At 39.0% G+C, this 21,158-nt stretch overlaps 1 protein-coding gene across 3 annotated transcripts in view; it reads left to right on the forward strand.

The window, feature by feature from the left end:
• PRMT9 (protein arginine methyltransferase 9) overlaps nt 1-21,158 on the forward strand; it is a 48,088-nt gene that overhangs the window by 23,587 nt on the left and 3,343 nt on the right. For 2 of the 3 annotated variants that reach the window (XM_021666714.2, XM_021666716.2), the window contains 4 exons: nt 67-250; nt 2,759-3,476; nt 16,338-16,491; nt 20,849-20,971. In XM_021666714.2, coding sequence (XP_021522389.2) covers nt 67-250; nt 2,759-3,476; nt 16,338-16,491; nt 20,849-20,971 — 1,179 coding nt within the window. Of the gene's footprint in view, nt 1-66; nt 251-2,758; nt 3,477-3,865; nt 4,167-16,337; nt 16,492-20,848; nt 20,972-21,158 lie in introns of those variants that run through there. The other variant, XR_010345365.1, reaches the window with a different exon arrangement.

Consider the following 21,158-nt stretch of genomic DNA (forward strand, 5'->3'; position numbering starts at 1 on the left):
TAAGATATTGAGGTATGAACATATGAAATGTATAAAACCCTTTCATTCCTTTTACATTTCTCTCAGGAATTAAAAAGTCTTGCATCTAAAAAGCCTGATAAGATTGGTATTCCTGTTATTAAAGAAGGCACACTAGATGCTATTATGGTTTGGTTTGTGCTCCAGCTTGATGATGAACATAGTTTATCCACCAGTCCTAGTGAGGAAACATGTTGGGAACAGGCTGTCTACCCCGTACAGGACCTGGCAGGTAGGTCTTGTCAAATTTTTTTTAAAAACCTCTTGCTTTAATCTTCTAAGTATTTGAGTCAGTGGCAAAAAAAAAAAAATGGTAATAATAATAAATAAAATAAATAATAACTCTGCTGCATAGCACTCCAAAAGCCTATCATTAAATTATTTCTTCAGCTCTGATTTTTCTAGTTGCCAGTAGATGAAAGAAATCCTCCTCCATTATTTCATGGAAAGTAGTGGAAAAATACTGCTTTTAGTGCAGAAGTTCTTACTCCTTAGAGAAGCTGATGACGTCTGTGGAGCCCCGGATCAAAAAAAATGTACACACTCATATAAGCACAAAATTTTTCAGTTTTGGAGAGTTCATGGATCTGGTATTAAAGATTTTTTTTTTAATACGAATTTTTTTTACAGTGATGTGATGGGTTTCAATAAGTTTAAAGCAGATAAATTATATAGAAAAACTGCCCTTTTTAGGCTGGGTATGGTGGCTGATACCTGTAACCCCAGTACTTTGGGAGGCCCAGGTAGGAGGACTGCTTGAGGCCAGGAGTTTGAACCAGCCTGGGCAACATAGCAAGACCTCATTTCTACAAAATAATAGTAATAAAAAATTACCTGGGCATGGTGGCAAGTGCTTGTAGTCCAAGAAGGATCCCTTGAGTCTAGGAGGTTGAGGCTGCAGTGAGCCCAGATTGTAACGCTTTACTCTAGCCTGGGCAATAGAGCAGTGTTGCCCACACACACCACACACACATACACACACACACCCCCCCCACACACACACACACAGGTGCCCGCGTGCACACAGAAAAACTCTACCCTTCTTAAACTGGAAGTTAATACATCTATTTCTGTTTAGTTTCTTAATCAAGGATCTAATTTGGCAAGGTCATAAAGACCTGGAATTAGTATATTGTTGTGGCTAGTATGTTGTTTTTGGAGTCAGGTAGATTTTGATTCAGTTCTTGTCTCTGCTACTTACAGATTCCCTCTTGGTCATCCTTGCCAGTTGTTTTTTAGAGTTTTTGTTGTATCATATATAAAAATGGGACAATACCATTTACCTTGCAGCACTCTTATAGGGATTATTAGAAATAGTGGGTGTAAAATGCCTACCACAGTGACTGGCACTCAGTAAATGACAGTTTTTACTTGTGTTTGTTTTAACTCTCTTATACCTGTAGTAACTTAGACAGATGGCCTTTTGTTTTTAATCCTTAGAGAAAGGACATTTACATGTTTAAACATAAGAATAGCAATTTGTGGCTGGGCTCAGTGACTCAAGCCTGTAATCCCAGCACTTTGGGATCCTCCTGTTGAGGTAGGAGGATTGCTGGAGTTCAGGAGCTTGAGACCAGCCTGGTCTCTACTAAAAATTAAAAAAAATTCAGGCATGGTAGCAAGCACCTGTAGTCCCAGCTAGTCAGGAGGGTGAGGTTGAAAGATAGCTTGATCCCTGAGATTGAGGCCACAGGGATCATACCACTGCACTCCAGCCTGGGCAACAGAGCAAGACACTGTCTCCAAAAAAACCCAAAAAACAAACAAAATAGAGTAACAACTTGTATTTTCAACTGGTACCAGGGCTAATGAGAAGGAATTGCGATTATACATTTATACGTTTACATTGAAAAATGTTACCACATGTAGGCCAGACACAGTGGCTCACGCCTATAATCCCAACACATTGGGAGGCTAAGGCAAGAGGATCACTTGAGCCCAGGAGTTCAAGACCAGCCTGAGTAAAATAGCAAGACCTCATCTCTATTAAAAAAAAAAAAAATTAGCTGGGTGTGGTGGCATGCATCTGTAGTCCCAGCTACTTGGGAGGCTGAGGCAGGAGGATCACTGGAACCCAGGAGTTGGAGGCTGCAGGGGGCCATGTTACGCCACTGCATCCCAGCCTTGGTGACAGAGTGAGACCTTTTCTCAAAAGACAAAACAAAACAAAAGTTTTCCCACATATGAAAGGAGTATGATATGGTCTTTATTGTAAGACTTAGTTCTTCCTTATACTTTCAAGTTCCTAGACCTGCAAGAGTGTCTAAAATACAGTTAAGAGGTATTACTGATATGATTCTGTTGAATGTTATCTTGTTCTTTTGGAAATTTCTCTTAGTGAAAAGAATGTCCCTTTAAAGTGAGGTTTGATATTTATCCCTGAATTTTATCTTTGTTGTTATCTTTGGTGGAGTACTGCCCCCTGCAGTACTCCACCAAACCCTCAATGTGGGGATATGGAGAGACCTAGTGATTGCAGTAAAAGCCTTAGGGTCAATAATGGGGCTCTTGAATGTCTCCATTATGCTACTGGTTAATTGAGTCTTCAGACTTTACTTTCTCCCTAAGTAAAGCCGGTACGGTTTTCCTAGTTTTTTTTTGTATATGAAATGAATATTTGTAATCCTTTCTATAGTGATTTAAAGAATGGGAGGTTAAATGGAGGATGGAGATGTTTATGTGATCCTCAGGCTTATAAACACTCCTTATTAATTTTTTTCTTTCTTTTTATTTAATGAAGACTATGGGATAAAGCCTGGAGACCATGTGATGATGGAAGTGTCTTGTCAAGACTGTTACTTAAGAATCCAGAGTATTAGTGTCTTGGGTTTGGAATGTGAAATGGATGTTGCAAAAAGTTTTACCCAGAATAAAGACTTGTTATCATCAGGAAATGAGGCTGAACTTTGTAGTGCCCTCGCTAACCTTCAGACCAGTAAACCAGATGCTGTAGAGCAGACGTGTGTATTGGAATCTACAGAAATTGCTTTGCTAAACAACATTCCATATCATGAAGGCTTTAAAATGGCAATGAGGAAAGTTTTGTCTTCACTGACTCCAGAGAAACCATGTCAGACCATGGATACTCACTGTCAGAATAATGAGATGAGCTCAGGAACTGGGCAGAGTAATACTGTACAGAGCATCCTTGAACCTTTCTACGTGTTAGATGTGTCTGAAGGCTTCTCTATTCTGCCTATTATTGCTGGCACACTTGGGCAGGTTAAACCATACAGTTCTGTGGAGAAAGACCAGCATCGGATTGCTCTGGACCTCATATCTGAAGCCAATCACTTTCCTAAAGAAACACTTGAGTTTTGGCTGAGACATGTGGAGGATGAATCTGCTATGTTACAAAGGCCAAAATCAGACAAGTTATGGAGCATAATTATATTGGATGTCATTGAGCCATCTGGGCTCATTCAGCAGGAAATAATGGAAAAAGCTGCAATATCCAGGTAAAACACAAAATAATAACTTCTGGCTTTTTTTTTTCTTGAGCTCAAATTTTATGTAATTTCCTTAAGTTCTTTAATGGCATAACTGTAAAAATAAGATCATTGTATGCTCCTCAAGCATTATTTTTCAGGACCCATGACTTCATTTGATGCTAAAATCATCCCAGGTATGGCCAGTAGGAGCTCCTTTAAACTAGTTCCTATGTCTTTTTGACACGTTCCCATAATTCTTTGAGCATGTTCTTACTTTGGTGCAACCAGTTTTATTTTCATCTTGAATTTTTCTCTGCCCCAAGCTTCGAGTCTTAGAATCAGTCTTTCTCCAAGGGTCTCTGGTTCCTTTTAGTCGAGAATTATATTTTGAAACCAAGTTCTTTTTTTTTTTTTAGATGGAGTTTTGTTCTTGCTGCCCAGGCTGGAGTGTAATGGTGCGATCTTGGCTCACTGCAGCCTCCACCTTCTGGGTTCAAGCGATCCTCCTGCCTCAGCTTCCCAAGTAGCTGGGATTACAGGGGTGCGCCACCATGCTCAGCTAATTTTGTATTTTTAGTAGAGACAGGGCTTCACCATGTTGGTCAGGCTGTTCTTGAACTCCTGACTTCAAGTGATCCACCCCCTTTGGCCTCCCAAAGTGCTGGGATTACAGGCATGAGCCACCATGCCCAGCTGAAACCAAGATCTTGATGATAGGTATGTATACTCATTGCTACTGGTCATTGCTTTTAGGCCCTCTGAATTGAAAAAGCTAGGAAGAGGATGAGTGTGTTTTGTGTGTGTGTACACAGGCATGGATCCATATACACATGTGCACAATCATACACATACAGGTATTTTTTATTTCTGTATCTATCTGTATAAAACCATGAGTGAATACTGATACCTTCAGTTCTAATCCACTACCACATGGTACATTGCAGTGTTCCCTTTTGTCATATTTGCATTATTTCTCCATCAGTAAAAGCCTGGCTCTCACTAACGTAATATACTTACTCATTTGCTCATAGGGAGAATGCACATAACATTGTTTCAAACTTGCTAACACACACTACTGTGGAAAGCAAACCTACCAACCAGAGTTCAGTATTAGTTTATAGATTTTTTTTTTTCTTTAGACACAGGGTAGGGTGGAATGGGGTTGGATTGGGGTGGGATTAGAGTGGGGTTGGGGTGGTTCTCACTATGCTGCCCAGGCTGGTCTTGAACTCCTGGGCTCAAGTGATTTTTTCCACTTCAGCCTTCTGAATAGCTAGGGTTTTAGGCATATGCCACTGCTTATAGGTTCACAGGTTTTAAAATACACATACTGATGAAATGTCATTATTCAAATTTGGTAAGTTCAGTCTTTTTTAAAAAATTAATTAAATTAGAAAGTAAAGGAATTGGTTAAATTAGTACCAAAGATGTATTTCAGACATGTTTTAAATAATGGACCATTTTGGGGATCTTTTGTTTTTGTTTTTGTAGTTGCACTGTGACTGTTGAGAATGATGACATGTGCATTTGCAAATTCTGTGTGTGCCAAAAAATTCAGTATAATCACTTTATAGCCACGTTTTTATTAAAAATTGTTTTGAAATTATGATAAAATATGCCTAAAACTTACTCTTAGCTATTTTTCACTTCATTAGTGTGAAGTATATTCACATTGTTATGTACAAGTATCTCCAGAACTCTTTCATATTGTAAAATACTCTATACTCAATAAATGACAGTTTGCTATATGCTCCTCCCACCCTGGCTCCTGGTATCCAGCAGTCTACTTTCTGTTTCTATGAGTTTAACTAACTCTTGAGGCCTCAAACAAGTGAAATCATACAATAGTTTTTCTTTTTCTTTTTCTGACTGACTTGTTTCACTTAGCATAAGAATGTCTTCAAGGTTCATCCATATTGTACTATGTGTCAGAATTTCTTAATGATTAGTGATGTGGAGCATCCTAATGCTTTTTGGTCATTTGTACATATTTTGGAGAAATATCTATTCAGGTCTTGCCCTTTCAGAGTTCTTTTGGCTATTGCCCATTTTTTAACTGGGTTATTTTGTTATTGAGTTGTAGGAGTTCTTTCTGTATTCTGGATATTAACCTTTGATATATGATTTGTAAATATTTTTTCCCCACTTCACAGGTTGCCTTTTCACTCTTTTGATCATTTATTTTGATGTGCAGAAGTTTTAAAGTTTGATTTAGTCCTATTTGTTTACTTTTGCTTTAGTTGCAAAATAACTTTTGATATCATATCCAAGAAATCATTGCTGAATCCAGTGTTCTCCAGCTTTTCTCTTATATTTTCTTTCAGAAGTTTTATAGTTTTAGGTTTTACATTTAGTTGGTCAATCCATTTTGAGTTAATTTTTGTATATGGTGTATATAAAAATATACATATTTTTGTTTATTTCAGAAAACATATTTCAGATTTGTTTTCTGAACCTAATTTTTGGGTTTATTTATGGGCTCTTGTTTCTGATCCATTGGTCTGTATGTCTTTATGCCAGTACCATGCCACAGTCCTGATTACTGTTGCTTTGTAGTTTGTTTAAGGTCAGGAAGTGGGAGGTTTCCAACTTTGTTCTTTTTCAAGACTGTCTTGGCAGTTTGGAGTTCTTTGAGATTCCATATAAATTTTAGGGTAATTTTTTCTGTTTCTGCAAAAAACACTGTTGGGGTTTTCATAGGGATTGCAGGTGTTCCAGTCCATGAACACAGGGTGCCTTTCCATTCATCTGTGTCTTTAAATTTTTTTTTTTAATCAATGTTTTGCAGTTTTCAGTGTACAAGTAAGTCTTCCGCCTTTTTGGTTAGGTTTGTTCCCAAGTATTTTATTTTTTTAGATGTTATTATAAATGGATTTTTTTTTTCTTAATTTTGTTTAGCTTGGCCTTTGTTAGTACATGCAAATGCAGCTGATTTTTGCATGTTTGTCTCCCATAATTTTGCTGAAGTCATTTATGAGTTGTAACAAGTTTTTGTTGTTGTTTTTCTTTAGGGTTTTCTATATATGACATATCATCTGGAATAGAGATAATTATACTTCCTTTCCAATTTGGATACATTTTATTATTTTCTTGTTTAATTTCTGTGGTCAGTACTTGCACTACTATGTTGAACAGAAGTGTGGAAAGAGAAGGCATCTTTCCCTTGTACCTGATCTTAGGAGAAAAGCTGTCAGTCTTTAAGTGTGGTAATGTTAACATGTGTTACTTGTGGGCTTTTCATATGTGGCTTTTATTATGTTGAAGTAGTTTCCTTCTATTCCGAGTTTGTTGCATCTTTTATCATGAAAGTGCGTTGATTTTTGTCAAATGTTTTTCTGCATCCATTGAAGATCATGTAGTCTTCATTCTGTTAATGTAATGTATTATATTAATTGATTGTTTAGTAGAATTCTCCGCCATCCAATCCCTTTCTTCATTGGGAAGATTTTGGTGTTTTTGTTTTCATTGGGAGGTGTTTTGTTTTGTTTTTTTTGACAGGGGCTTGCTCTGTCACCCAGGCTGGAGTGCAGCGGCGTAATGATGGCTTACTGCAGCCTCGACCTCCTGGGCTCATGCGATCCTCCCATTTCACCCTCCTCAGTAGTTGAGACTACAGGCATGTACCACCATGCCCAGCTAATTTTTAAATTTTTTTTGCAGAGTCAGGGTCTCACTATGTTGCCTGGGCTGGTCTCAAACTTCTGGGCATTAGTGATCCTCCTGCCTTGGCTTCCCAAAGTGCTAGAATTACTGGAGTCAGCCACAACATCCAGCCTCATTAGGAGGTTTTCAATTACTGCTTCAGTCTCCTTACAAGTTATAGTCCTGTTTAGGTTAAATTTTTTTTTAAAATTTAGTCTAAGTAAGTTGTATGTTCCTAGAAATTTATTCATTTCTTCTGAGTTTTCCAATTTCTTGGCATATCATTGTGCATAGTATTCTCTTATGATCCTTTTTTAGTTTTATTGCATCAGTTGTACTGTCTTCTTGTTTCTAATTTTAATTATTTGAGCCTTCCTTCTTTTTTCTTAGTCTGGCCAAGGGTTTGTCAATTTGTTGGACTTTTTGAAAAAGCCAACTCTTGGTTTTATTGATTTTTTAAATTTGTTTTTGTATTTTTTAGAGACAGGGTCTCACTCTGTCACTCAGGCTGAATAGCAGTGGTGCAATCATAGCTCACTGCAGCCTTGGAACTCCTGAGCTCAAGTGATTCTCCTGCCTTAGCCTCCTGAATAGCTGGGACTACAGGTATGCACTGCAACACCCGGCTAGTTTTTTTTTTTTGAGACTAAGTCTTGCTCTGTCACCCAGGTTGGAGTGTGATTTTGGCTCACTGCAACCTCCACCTCCTGGGTTCAAGTGATTCTCGTGTCTCAGCCTCCTGAGTAGCTGGGATTACAGGCACCCACTACCTCACCTGGTTAATTTTTATATTTTTAGTAGAAACAGGGTTTCACCATGTTGTCCAGCTGGTCTCAAACTCGTGACCTCAACTGATCTGCCTGCCTCGGCCTCCCAAACTACTGGGATTACAGGCATGAGCCACCATGCCTGCCCCTGGCTAGTTTTTAAATATGATTTTTTGGTAGAGACAGGGCTTCATTATGTTGCCTAGGCCTCAAGTGATTCTCCTGCCTAGGCCTCCTAAAGTACTGGGATTTCAGGCATGAGCCACTGCGTCTGGCCTGATTTGCCTGCTGTTTTTTGTTCTCTATTTCATTTATCTTTGTTTTTATCTTTATTATTTTGTTCCTTCTACTAATTTTTAGTTTAGTTTGCTCTCTTTCTAGTTCCTTGAGGTATAAAAGTAGATTGTTGATTTGAAATCCTTTTTTTTTTTTTTTTGAGATGGAATCTCGCTCTGTTGCCAGGCTGGAGTGCAGTGGCATGATCTCAGCTCACTGCAACCTCCGCCTCCTGAGTTCAAGCAGTTCTCCTGCCTCAGCTTCCCATGTAGCTGGGATTACAGACGTCCTCCACCGTGTCCAGCTAATTTTTGTATTTTAGAGATGGGGTTTCACCATGCTGGTAGGATGGTCTTGATCTCCTGACTTCATGATCTGCCCGCCTCGGCCTCCCAAAGTGCTGGGATTACAGGCGTGTGCCACCGCACCTGGCCTGAAATCTTTTTTTTAAAGTGAGTGTTGACTGCTGTAAACTTTGCTCTTAGTACTTCTTCCACTGCATTTTGTAAGTTTTGGTATATTGTGTTTTCATTTTCATTTGTCTTCAGATATTTTCTTTGCGATTTATTTGACCCATTAGTTGTCTTAGGGTGAGTTTTAATTTTATTATTATTATTATTATTTGAGATAGAGTCTTACTGTGTTGCCCGGGTAGGTCTCAAACTCCTGGGCTCAAGTAATCCTCCTTGATCCTGCCTTAGCCTGAAAAGAAGCTGGGGTTACAGGCATGCACCATCATGCTTGGCAAGAGTGAGTTTTTAAATGTGGATTTTCCTGTTTTCCCTCTGCTCTTGATTTCTAGTTTTCATTCCATTGTGGTTGGAGAAGATACTTTATATGTTTTTAGTCTTCCTAAATTTGATGGGACTTGTTTTGTGATCTTATATGTGGTGTGCTGTAGAGGATGTTTCATGTGTGCTTGAGAAGTATGTATATTCTGATCTTTTGGGTGGAGTGTTGTGTGTGTGTCCGTTACATCCATTTGGTCTATAGTGTTGTTCAAATCTTCTTTTTCCTTATTGATCTGTCTTCTTTTTCTATTTATAACTGAAAGTGGGTTATTGACATTTCCTACTATTATTGTATTGCTGTTTCTCCCTTCACTTTTGTCAGTGTTTGGCTTTTATATTTGTGAGTGCTAATGTTAGGTGCATATATATATTGATACATGTTACATCTTTCTGATGAATTGATCCTTTTGTTGTCATATAATGTTATGTTTCCTTTGACAGTTTTTGTCTTAAGGTCTTTTTTGTGTGTTATAAATATGGGCATCCTGTGCATTTTTGGTTCCTGTTTGCATGGAATATCTTTCTAACCTTTTACTTTCTGCTATGTGTGGCCTTAGATCTGAAGTGAGTCACTTGTAGACAGCATGTCTTTGCATCTGGTTTTAAAAAAATCTGTTCAGTAAATCTGTATCATTTAATTGGGGAGTTTAACCATTTGCATTTAAAGTAATTATTAATAGGGAAGGACGTACTGTTGCTGTTTTGTATAAATATTTTGGTTTGTCTTCTAGCATCTTTGTTTTTCCTCTCCTCCCTCTCCTCTCTTGCCTTCTTTTGTTTCATTGATTTTTTTTTTTTTTTTTTTTTGTAGTGACATATTTTAATTGCCTTCTCGTTTCCCTTTGTGTGTACTATATAAAAAAATTTCTTGGTATGGTTACTATTCCAGTGACATGCAACATCTTGAAATTATTAGTCTGTTAGAAAATGGCAATAACCTAAGTTTAATTACATGTAAAAGTTCTACCTCTTTACATCGCTGTTCCTCCCTACTACTTTATTATTGATGTCACAAATTACCTCTTGTTAAATTGTAAAACCATTAACATTGACTTACCATTACTTTTGATGCTTTTGTTTTTAAAAATTCTATACTAGATTTAAATGTGGTATATACACCTACATTATAATACTATATGATTCTATATTTTCTGTATAATTAACTTTATCTGGCTCTCTCTAGGTATCTTATTTTTTATTTTATTATTTATGAGACAGAGTCTCACTTCCTCACCCAAGCTGGAGTGCAGTGGTGTGATCTTAGTTCACTGCAACCTCCGCCTTCTGGGTTCAAGTGATTCTCATGCCTCAGTCTCCTGAGTAGCTGGAATTACAGGTGTATGCCACCTTGCCTGGCTAAGTTTTAATTTTTTTTTTAGTAGAGATGAGGTTTCACCATGTTGGTCAGGCTGGTCTCAAACTCCTGACCTCAAATGATCTACCTGCCTCAGTCTCCCAAAGTGCTGGGATTATAGGTGTCAGCCACTGCATCCGGCCTCTCTTTGTTTCTTTAGGCTCAGTTTCTATAGATTTAATTTGTTCCTTTGGTTGGACCATATTTCTCTTTTCTTTTGTCCTTTTTTTTTTTTTTGAGACAGTTTTGCTTTCCTGCTTGTGCTGGAGTGCAGTGGCACTACCTTTGCTTACTGCAACCTCTGCCTCCCAGACTCGAGCAATCCTCCCACCTCAGCCTCCCAGGAGCTGGGACTACAGATGCACATCACCATGTCCAGCTAATTTCGTATCTTTTGTAGAGACAGAGTTTCACCATGTTGTTTACTTCTGGGATTACAGAAGTGAGCCACCGTGCTCAGCCTGTTTCTTATTTTTTACTGGAACTTACACATTTGAAAAAAACCTGCCACGTCTCCCGTTATTTACCTTCTGGTTTTTTACAGGAAGAACCTTCACCAATCATTCTGTCTAGAGATGCTAAAGACCTCTCAAGTCTTTTTCTGGGAATATGTTCTCTCTAGGTTTGTAATCTAGTTGAAGTTTGCTTATTTCTACTCAGGCGCTCCCTCAGTCTGTCTGCAGTAGTGCAGCCTCCATGGTGCTTTAGGAAACCAATGTATTGGAAATCTCCTTAGTGTCTTCCTGTGGCACTTCAGCCTCTCTGGCGCTCTACCTAGCCAAGGTGATCTCATACCTTCTCAGTGGCCCCCAGCATGGTTCCAGTTCCTGTCAATGCTTAGAGTCAGGAAAGACAGCTGTCTCCAGAAAGTCACTATGTTGGAACTATGTCCCACTCTTCTCTTTCGTCTCCTAAGGAGAAGCTGGGAGTTGGGAGGTTTTTTTTTCCTCCCAGTTGTGCTGTGTTGTGCTGTGCTGAGGGGGAGGGTTATGGTGAGTAAATGTCATGAATTTTCCTACCGTGTTTGATGTATTTCTTCTTCGCTACATGCTTCTCTGGGGTTCAGAAGCCTCCTAACTAGCTTGATGTTTCTTACAAAGGCAGTTGGTTTGTATATTTTTGTTAAGTTGCTGTCTCTGTGGCGGAAAGTGGGTCTGGGGCTTCTCTTTCACCACCTTGTTGACATTACTCTCCCTGTAGCTTTGTAATAAGTTTTGAAGTCAGGAAGTGTGAAACTTCCAAGTTGGTTCTTTTTCAGGATCATTCCCTTGAAAAGGGATTCTACATCTCTTGAGATTTCATATGAGTTTTAGGATGAATTTTTCTATTTCTGTAAAAAAACACTTGGAATTTTGATAGTGTACATCACTTTGGGTAATATTGGCATTTTAGTAATATTAAGTCTTCTAATCCAGGAACATGGAACATCTTTACATATATTTGTCTTTAATTTCTTTCATCAAAGTTTTGTAGTTTTCAGTGTACCAGTCTTTTACCTCCTTGGTTAAGTTTAAGTTATTGTAAATGGAATTGTTTTTTTTTTTCTCTCTTTCTTTTTTTTCGACAGTCTTGCTCTGTCACCCAGGATGGAGTGCAGTGGCACAATCTCTGCTCACTATAATCTCTTCCTCCCGGGTTCAAGCAATTCTTGTGCCTCAGCCTTCCCAGTAGCTGGGATTACAGGTGTGCACCACCACATCTGGCTGATTTTTGTATTTTTAGTAGAGACAGGTTTTTGCCATGTTGGCCAGGCTGGTCTCAAACTCCTGACCAAGTGATCCACCCGTCTTGGCCTCCCATGTGCTGGGATCATAGTCATGAGCCACCATGCCAGCCTGGAATTGTTTTCTTAATTTTCTTTTCAGATCATTCATATTTGATTTTTAGAAACGCAGCTGATTTTTGTTTTTGCAATTTTGCTGAATTTGTTCTAAGTTTTTTTTTGTGAGCTCATTAGTGTTTTCTACATGTCTGATCACAGATGTGATTTTTTTTCTTTACTGATTACTCTGGCTAGGATGTCTAATACTATGTTGAATAGATGTTCCCAAAGTAGGGATTCTTTTCCTATACCTGATCTTATGGAAGAGCTTTCAATCAGTCAAGTTTATATATATATATAATACATATATATACAGTTTTCCAGACAGTGTGATGTATAAAAAACTGTTTATATATATATACACACGTAATATACATTATATTTATTTTATATATATATAATATACATTATATTTATAATATATATAAACAGTTTTTCAGACAGTGTGTTCTGTCTGAATCATTGGTTATATTGGTGACAAATAACTTCTGTGAAGGTTACCTAAAAATTCACTTCTCTTCCCAGTGTTGTTTTTTTGTTGTTGAGACGGAGCCTTGCTCTGTTGCCCAGGCTGGAGTGCAGTGGCATGATCTCAGCTCATTGCAACCTCTACCTCCCAGGTTCAAATGATTTCGTGCCTTTAAGAGTCCAGATAATTAATTTAAAACTAATTCCATAGCAATTCTGGCTCCATGATTCCTGAGCAGTAGGGGATTATGGAAAAGCAAGTCAGGGTACAATGACTGGGTATCATTTAACTGTGCCTACATCTTAGCAGAACTCAGGCCCTTCTCATAATCCTAACCTTGTGGCCTTTCATTAGTTTTACAGTGGCTGTTTTGGTCCCTGAACAAGGAAGGGGTTCGTTTCAGGAAGAGACTAGTATTATCCTTCCTTTAAAGTTAAACTATAAAATTCCTCCCATAGTTAGCTTACCCTATGTCTCGGACAGCCAGTTTGTGAGGTTAGAAGCAAAATGGAGTGAGCTATATTAGTTTTCTTTCACTGCCATAATTTTTGCAAAGGTCATTTCAGATTTATAGATGCCCAGAATTACTGAAAGTCCAGGATTTAAAACTGGCATCTGAACTAGGGGCATTCACGTGAGATTATAGCGTCTGTTGCCCTATGTATACGTTATATTTGGCTATTCCCGAGTTGTTTCCTTTGTAAAAAATAGGTAAATATAAGTAAAGTGTTTTTCTGAGTTCTGTGAGCCATTCTGGCAGATTATTGAACTCAGAGAGGACATTGTGGGAACCCTTGATTTGTTATAGCCTGATGGGTTCTTCTTGCCCACTGCCCAGAAAAGCCAATTCTGTAGGAACAGCAGGAGTTGCAGTAGAGAAAGAGTTTAGGTGGGCTCATGCCTGTAATCCCAGCACTTTGGGAGGCTGACATGGGTGGATCACTTGAGGTCAGGAGTTTGAGACCAGCCTGGCCAACATGGTGAAACTCCATCTCTACTAAAAATACAAAAATTAGCTGGGCATGGTGACGTGCACCTGTAATCCCAGCTGCTCAGGAGGCTGAGGCAGGAGAATTGCCTGAACCTGGGAGGCAGAGGTTGCAGTGAGCCAAGATTGAGCCAATGCATTCTAGCCTGGGTGTCAGAGTGAAACTCCATCTCAAAAAAAAAAAAAAGAGTTTAATGATCACAAGGCAGCCAAGCAGAAGAATGGGAGATGTTTTTCAAATCCACCTCCCTGGAGCTCAGAGACTAGTTTTTAAAGATAATTTGCTGGATTGGGGGCTAGGGAATGGATACTGCCAATTGGTTGGCGATGAAATCCATAGGGATGTCAAAAACAGTCTTCCTGCACTGAGTCAGTTTCTGGGTGGGAGTCACAGGAGCAGTTCAGTCTGAAAATACCTCAAAGACCAATCTTACATTTTTATAGTACTGCTCATGATGTTACATTTAGTGAGTGAAGAGAGATTTTCTAGTGGTTTACCATTCTGTAATAGTTCTCTATAGGAGCAACTGGGGCAGTAGTGCCAAAGTAGTTTTGAGGAATGGGGTGTTTTCTGGCTTCGTTTGTCTAAGTTTAATGATCTATTTAGGGAGACTACATACTATATAATTTTAGAAATGTGTATGAATTACTTTTTAAGATATGGACAAATGTGTAGGTGAAATGTTTAGTTCTGTATTTTTATAAGTGAATTCTTACTCTAAAGATTTATTTTAGGAGTAAAAACTTATTGTGAACATACATATGATAATGTAAAGTTCACCTGCCTAGTATCCTGTTCTAGAAATTCAAGTAGAAACAAGCTTAAAATATTCAATAAAAATGTAGATTTGACATTTGATTGTAAATGTGGCAAATGAAAATAATTACTTGGTTTAAAGTATCCTCCACCTCTGTTTCATTGGATGTCAGTTGGTGGATCCTTCTCTCCCGTCCCACCTAGCACATAGCTCAGGTGTGAGGAAATAAGACTACATAGGTAGGTGTGGAAGCCGCCTTGGCTTAAGAGCCCTTCGCTTCATATAGCAACTATTCTCCCATAGGCACAGCTTCCATGGCCTAGCAATATGAACCCCTGGTTACAAGTTACCCCACTCTCAGGGAAGCCCACATGTAGTATGGGTTCCCATCAGGAATTTATCCTTTGTTCGTGGTTCTCTCTGTCCACATATAGTCTACCTATTAAGAGGCTTTTTTTTTTTTAAACCATAATCGGTGTTGCTGATAAACACAGCTGACATTCCATTCTTATAAGATTTTCAGGGAAAGAGCGGGTAAACCCAATGTCAGCTGTGGAAAGAGAAAGGATTTTGTTAACCCTTGACTCGCTCACTCTCCTAGAGTACTAGAGTATTTGGATTTTTTTTTTTTTTTTTTTTGCATTTGGAGTGTTTAACCTTTTGAAATAATTTTCAAGGCTTTGGATTAAAGAATAATGCAAATAACTTACCATATACCTTGCATTCAGATTCACAAACAACTAGATATTTTTCCACATTTGCTAAATTATTCAGGAAAAAACATTTCAGGTTCTTTCCCTTAACCATAGATATAATGTGGATGTCCTTGGAGTGCATAGGACATTCACTTATATAATCACTGTACTTATATAATCAATTATTAAAATCAAGAAATTTACAGGGACACAATACTGTTATTCTAAGCTACAAATCTTACCCAGATTTCACCAGTTGTCACAATAATGTCCTTTGTAGCTTTTTGTACCTGATCTGGAATCCAATCCAGGATCATTTATTACATTTAGTTTTCATGTCTCTCTAGTGGGGCAATCACTGCTCATTGTAGTGTGTACCTCCTGGACTTAAGCGATCCTCCCACCTCAGCCTCTTGAGTAGCTGGAACTACAGGTGTGCACCACCACACCTGGCTAGTTTATTTGTAGAGAGGGGTCTTGCTGTTGCCCAGGCTGGTCTTGAAGTCCTGGACTCAAGCAATCCTCTCACCTTGGCCTCCCAAAGTGTTGGGATTACAGGCATCAGCCACCGTGCCCAGCCTGTCCCATTATTTTTGATGTTAATATAATCACATGGTTTAAGTTGTATCCACACATTTCTCCATTCAGTAAGTTACTGTTTCCCCCTTTGTGATAAGTCATTTGTGGGGGTGATACTTTGAGAGTGTAAAAGGATATTTTCCTAATCAAACTTTGACCTACTAGTTTTAGCATCCATTGATGACTCTTTCCTCGATCTAAAGACGTATGTCCATTTAAATAGCTAACTGATCATTTTTCTCTTTCATTGATCAGTAGTCACTTTGAGTTGGGAAGTTATTTCTAGTGATTTACCATTTTGAAATACCAGCCATGAATAACAAAAAGTCCATTAGGCTATATGTAATCTGTAGTTCTTTACTGATTTATCATGATTCTTAGTTACTGATGTTTATATGGATTAAAAAGGTTTTTTTTTTTTTTAAGACAAAGTCTCACTATGTCACCCAGGCTGTAGTGCAGTGGTGGGATCTTGGCTCACTGCACCTGCCACCTCTTGGGTTCAAGCAATTCTCCTGCTTCAGCCTCCCAAGTAGCTGGGACTACAGGTACATGCTACCATGCTTGGCTAGTTTTTGTATCTTTTGTAGAGATAAGGTTTCGCCATGTTGCCCAGGCTGGTCTTGAACTCCTGGGCTGAAGTGATTCACCGACCTTGGCCTCCTAAAGTGTTGGAATTACAGGCATGAGCCACTGTGGCCCAGCCCCAAAAGCTTTTTAATATATATATATATATTTTTTCTTTAGGTGTTTACTACAATCCGGAGGCAAGATCTTTCCTCAGTATGTGCTGATGTTTGGGTTGCTTGTGGAATCACAGACACTCCTAGAGGAGAATGCTGTTCAAGGAACAGAACGTACTCTTGGATTAAATATAGCACCTTTTATTAACCAGTTTCAGGTAAGTGTCTAGAGAGGTTCAACCAGGATGTTGTTATCCACAGTTTACCTCCGCTCTCTCTTTAGTCACTGTGTTTAGCTGGATTAAAATAACTAAGTAACTAAGAATCCCAGCACTTTGGGACGGCAAGGCGGGTGGATCACTTGAGGTCAGGAGTTCAAGACCAGCCTGGCCAACATGGTGAAATCCCACCTCTACTAAAAATACGAAAAAATTAGCTGGGTGTGGTGGTGCATGCCTGCAATCCCAGCTACTCTGGAGACTGAGGCGGGAGAATCACTTGAACTCAGGAGGGAGGAGCTGCAGTGAGTCGAGATCATGCCACTGCACTCCAGCCTGGATGACAGAGCGAGACTGCATCTCAAAAAAAAAAAGGTTTATAGATACTCCTCTGAATCACTGTTATAAATGGAAGAAGGGTCCTAGGTTTTAATCTTATGAAAAAGAGTGGTCTTTGTCCAAAAAAGATCTATGTTCTAAACTTGAACCCTTACCTTGAGACCTCAGGCTGGTAGCTGTTAAGTATCAACAGGTAATGCTCAGATTCTAGGCAGACTGCAGAGAGCAGGAATGCAGGAGCCTAGGAAAACAAAGCTCAAGGCAAAGGGGTTAGTCTCTGTTTAAGAAATACAGAGTCAAGATTTAGAAATGGCTCATGCCTGTAGTCCTGGCACTTTGAGAGGCAAAGACAGGGCAGATTGCTTGAGCTCGCAAGTTTGAGATGAGCCTGGGCAACATGGGGAAACCCTGTCTCTACGAAAAATACAAAAATTATCTGGGCATGGTAGTGCATGCCTGTAGTCCCAGCTATTTGTGGGGCTGAGGTAGGAGAACTGCTTGAGCCTGGGAGGTGGAGGTTGTGGTGAGCTGAAACCACACCACTGCACTCCAGCCTGGGTGATAAGAGCCAGACCTTGTCTCAACAACAACAACAAAAAAGATTTAGAAATGAGCCGAAACTGGCACAGACACTAGCAATAGAATACAAAATAGTGGGAGTGGATGGAAGGTCTAGGGAAGAAGTTCGGGGTAGGAGACTGAGAAAGTAAGGAGGTGGGATCTGTCACGTAAGCCGAAACAATTTTGGGAAGTTAGATGGTGAGTACAGAATTGAAGTTATAGCTAACTTTTAGGTCTTCAATGAGCAATACCTGCTGAACAAATATAAATTAGTTGAGAAATGTTTTTCAAGGCTGACAAACTGTGGTTTTACAGTTTGTTTAATCTCAGTTTTTTTAAGGGTTTAATAGAGAATACAGTTACCAGAGGGTAGAGAAGTTTATTTCTTTGTATGGTCCCAGAACACTATCTCCTATCTTTCTGCCTCATTTACTCTTGATCATGACATCAGCAGTTTTTTGATTTTGCCAGAATTTACAATATATTGATCCTGCCATCTTTTCATTGTACTTCTATCTCATATCCTCTTTTCCCTGAACAGCTTAATTTCCATGGACTATATTTTTTATATAATTATTTATATAATTTAAAAATAAAAATATCTTCAGTTTTTCTACTGGCCTTAAAAAACCCTACCTTTGTTAAACACAACTCTGCATTCTCTACACTAGTACTGCTACAGCTGGCCCCTGCGACTGGAATCTCGCTTCAACTGATGACCTCTCATCTCAAGAAGCTCCATAATCTTTCCTGGCAGTTTTACATTTTGTAGACCATTCACTCATTTTCATAGATGTTATTGTCTCCTCTCCTTTAATATGATGATTATCTGACTATTATAGACAACTGACTGAACCAATGAAACAAAATGAAGTTTTAACAGAAAACAACTGTATCATTTAACAAATGTTTACTGAATGTCTACTACATGTACATTTTAGATTTTGGGAATATGGCTATGAAATTAAAAATAAGTTCCTGCACTCATGGATTTAGCATTTATTTGCATTGGAAGAGACGATAAACAAGTAAAAAGACTGCTGTGATAGACGGTGAGAAGTGCTTAGACATAAAGCACGCTAAGGGAGTTTGGAGTATGGGATATACTATTTTCTGTAGGTTACACCTAAGGAAAGGACTCATGGGTAAGTGATAGTTAAAAGAGACTTGAAAGAAATAAGGAAGCAATCACACAAAGGATCAGCAAGTGTAAATAGCCTGAGGCAAGAACATGATTGGAGTATCAGAAATCCCAAGAAGACACCAAGAGGGAGAGTGGTGAGAGATGCAGAGTATTAGGCCCTCTGGCCATTGTAAGGACTTTGGTTTTTGCTCTGAAAAGGGTAGTGAACAACTGGAAGGTATTGAACAGAGGCTTGACATGATGTGACTTACGTTTGTTTATGATTGCTATGGTTGCTGCGTTAGGAATAAAACACTGGTGAGACCAGGCAAAGGCATTAAATTATTGTAGTAATCCAGATGAGAGGTGTCAGTGGCTTTGACTGGAGTAGTAGCAGTGAAAGTGTTGCAAAATGGTCAGATACTAGATATATTTTAAAGGTAGGGCTGGGTGCAGTGGCTCATGCCTACATTCCCAGCTCTTTGGGAGGCCGAGGTGGGAGGATTGCTTGAGCCCAGGAGTTCAAGACCAGCTTGGGCAACAAAGTGAGACTCTGTTTCAGTTACAAAAATTAGCTGGGCACGGTGGTATGCCCCTCTAGTCCCAGCTACTTGGAAGGCTGGGGTGGGAGGACTGCTTGAACCCAAGAGGTTGAGGCTACTGTGAGCTAAGGTTGTGCCACTGCACTACAGTCCGGGCAACAGCAAGACCTTGTCTCTGAAAATAAATAAAGGTAGAATTTTTGATAAGTTGGATGTGGGCTATGAAGGAGGACTCCCATTTTTTTTTTAGGTGAAAGCATCTGGAAGAATAGTTCCCATTTACAGATAATAGGCAAAATAGGATCAGGCTTTGTGTGTAGCTTTGATCACTGAGCAATTGGGTAAGAATTCAGAGAAAGCTCTGGGCTGAAGATTTAAATTTGGCACTTAGCAGCATGTAGCTGGTATTTAAGGCCATAAGACTGGATGAAATGCCATGGGGGGCATGTAGATAAAGAGGGCTGGGAACTGAACTCTAGAGAACTAAAATTACGAGCTCTAGATTGGTTATATAGAAGGAGCTAGCAAACATGACAGGAGGGTCAGGCATGGTGGCTCATGCCTGTAGTCCTAGCACTTTGGGAGGCCAAATTGCTTGAGTCCATGAGTTCAAACCAGCCTGGACAACATGGCAAAAGCCCATCTCTACAAAAAATACAAAAATTAGCCAGATGTGGGGGTGGGCACCTGTAGTCCTAGCTACTTGGGAGGCTGAGGTGGGAGGATCACTTGAGCCCAGGGGGCGGAGGTTGCAGTGAGCAGTGATCCCACCACTGCACTCCAGCCTGGGCAACAGAGTGAGACTCTGTCAAAAAAAAAAAAAAAAAAAAAGACAGGAGTGGGCCAGTAAAGTTAGTGTGAGAGAAAAGTTGGGGCCAACTACGAGGTATGGGTTCAGCAGTGTGGGGATTAGGAGGCAGGTGATAAGAGGTGACATGGGAATCTAGGGCTTCTTTTGGTGTTTGATGTAAAAATAGGAACAAAAGGCATAACGAGGAGTCTTAGAAATCGAGTGGGGTCACTGTTGAGTTTTTATGGGAAGAAAGGTTTTATGCTTTCAAGGATGCCCAGGGAGAGGTGAATGTATCTGTGTCCTGTTTCGCCTTACTCAAAGAAAAGTGTTTTTTAAATGACAGTTTCCTTTCTGTTTCAAATGATGAGATTAAAAATTATTAGTATTAATAGTAGCATTCCATTGCTACTAAACTTGATAGAACACTTAACAGTGATTCTCAACTTTGTACATTGGAAACATCTGTGGATCCTAACGCCAGATGATTTGGGGGTGGCCTGAACATTTGGGCTTTAAAAAACCTCCCCAGGTGATTTTAATTTGTAGCCAAGATTGAGAACCACTGCCTTTTAGAAATAAACTTATTTTTCAAATGAAATTCATTATTGTTTGATTGAATCTGGCATCATTTCTGAAACAATTCATTTAGTGTTGTACTATTATTTCATAAGCAAATCTTTGACTTAAAAATTTTAGAGCTGTTTGGCTTAAGTAAAAATTTAATCTGCTCTCATCCAAATAAAAGATCTACAGGTAATGGAAACCATAGCAAATTGTCTAACCTGCCTAAACCTTGGTTTGTTCATTCTTTCTGTACTGCAGCAATGAAAGGCAGCCTTAGCTTGATGTGGGAATATAAAGGAGGTAATGTAAAAAGTAATCTATCATACTGAGCCAAGTGTCAAAGCAAGCCCTGACCACAAAAGGAATGCGTAAAAGTGAAAAGCTTGAGCCCTGACCACAAAACAAGTGAAAGTGAAAAATTTATACTTTCTTTAGGTACCTATACGTGTATTTTTGGACCTATCCTCATTGCCCTGTATACCTTTAAGCAAGCCAGTGGAACTCTTAAGACTAGATTTAATGACTCCATATTTGAACACCTCTAACAGAGAAGTAAAGGTAAGTACAACACAAAACAGGATTTTGTTATGTTTAGAATAATTAAATTAGGTAATACTTTGTATACATAGTTTTGGCTGCTTTAAAGATTTAAATCTTATTTTCTGAACAACATACAAAAATGGATATAAGTAAATATTAGTGAATAGGTTAATATTAATACAAATTGGGTGGTGAAATGTATTTT

The sequence above is a fragment of the Aotus nancymaae genome, unplaced genomic scaffold (assembly GCF_030222135.1).
Source record: "Aotus nancymaae isolate 86718 unplaced genomic scaffold, 86718_ANA_hifiasm-v0.15.2.pri h1tg000033l, whole genome shotgun sequence".
NCBI classification, from domain to species: domain Eukaryota; kingdom Metazoa; phylum Chordata; class Mammalia; order Primates; family Aotidae; genus Aotus; species Aotus nancymaae.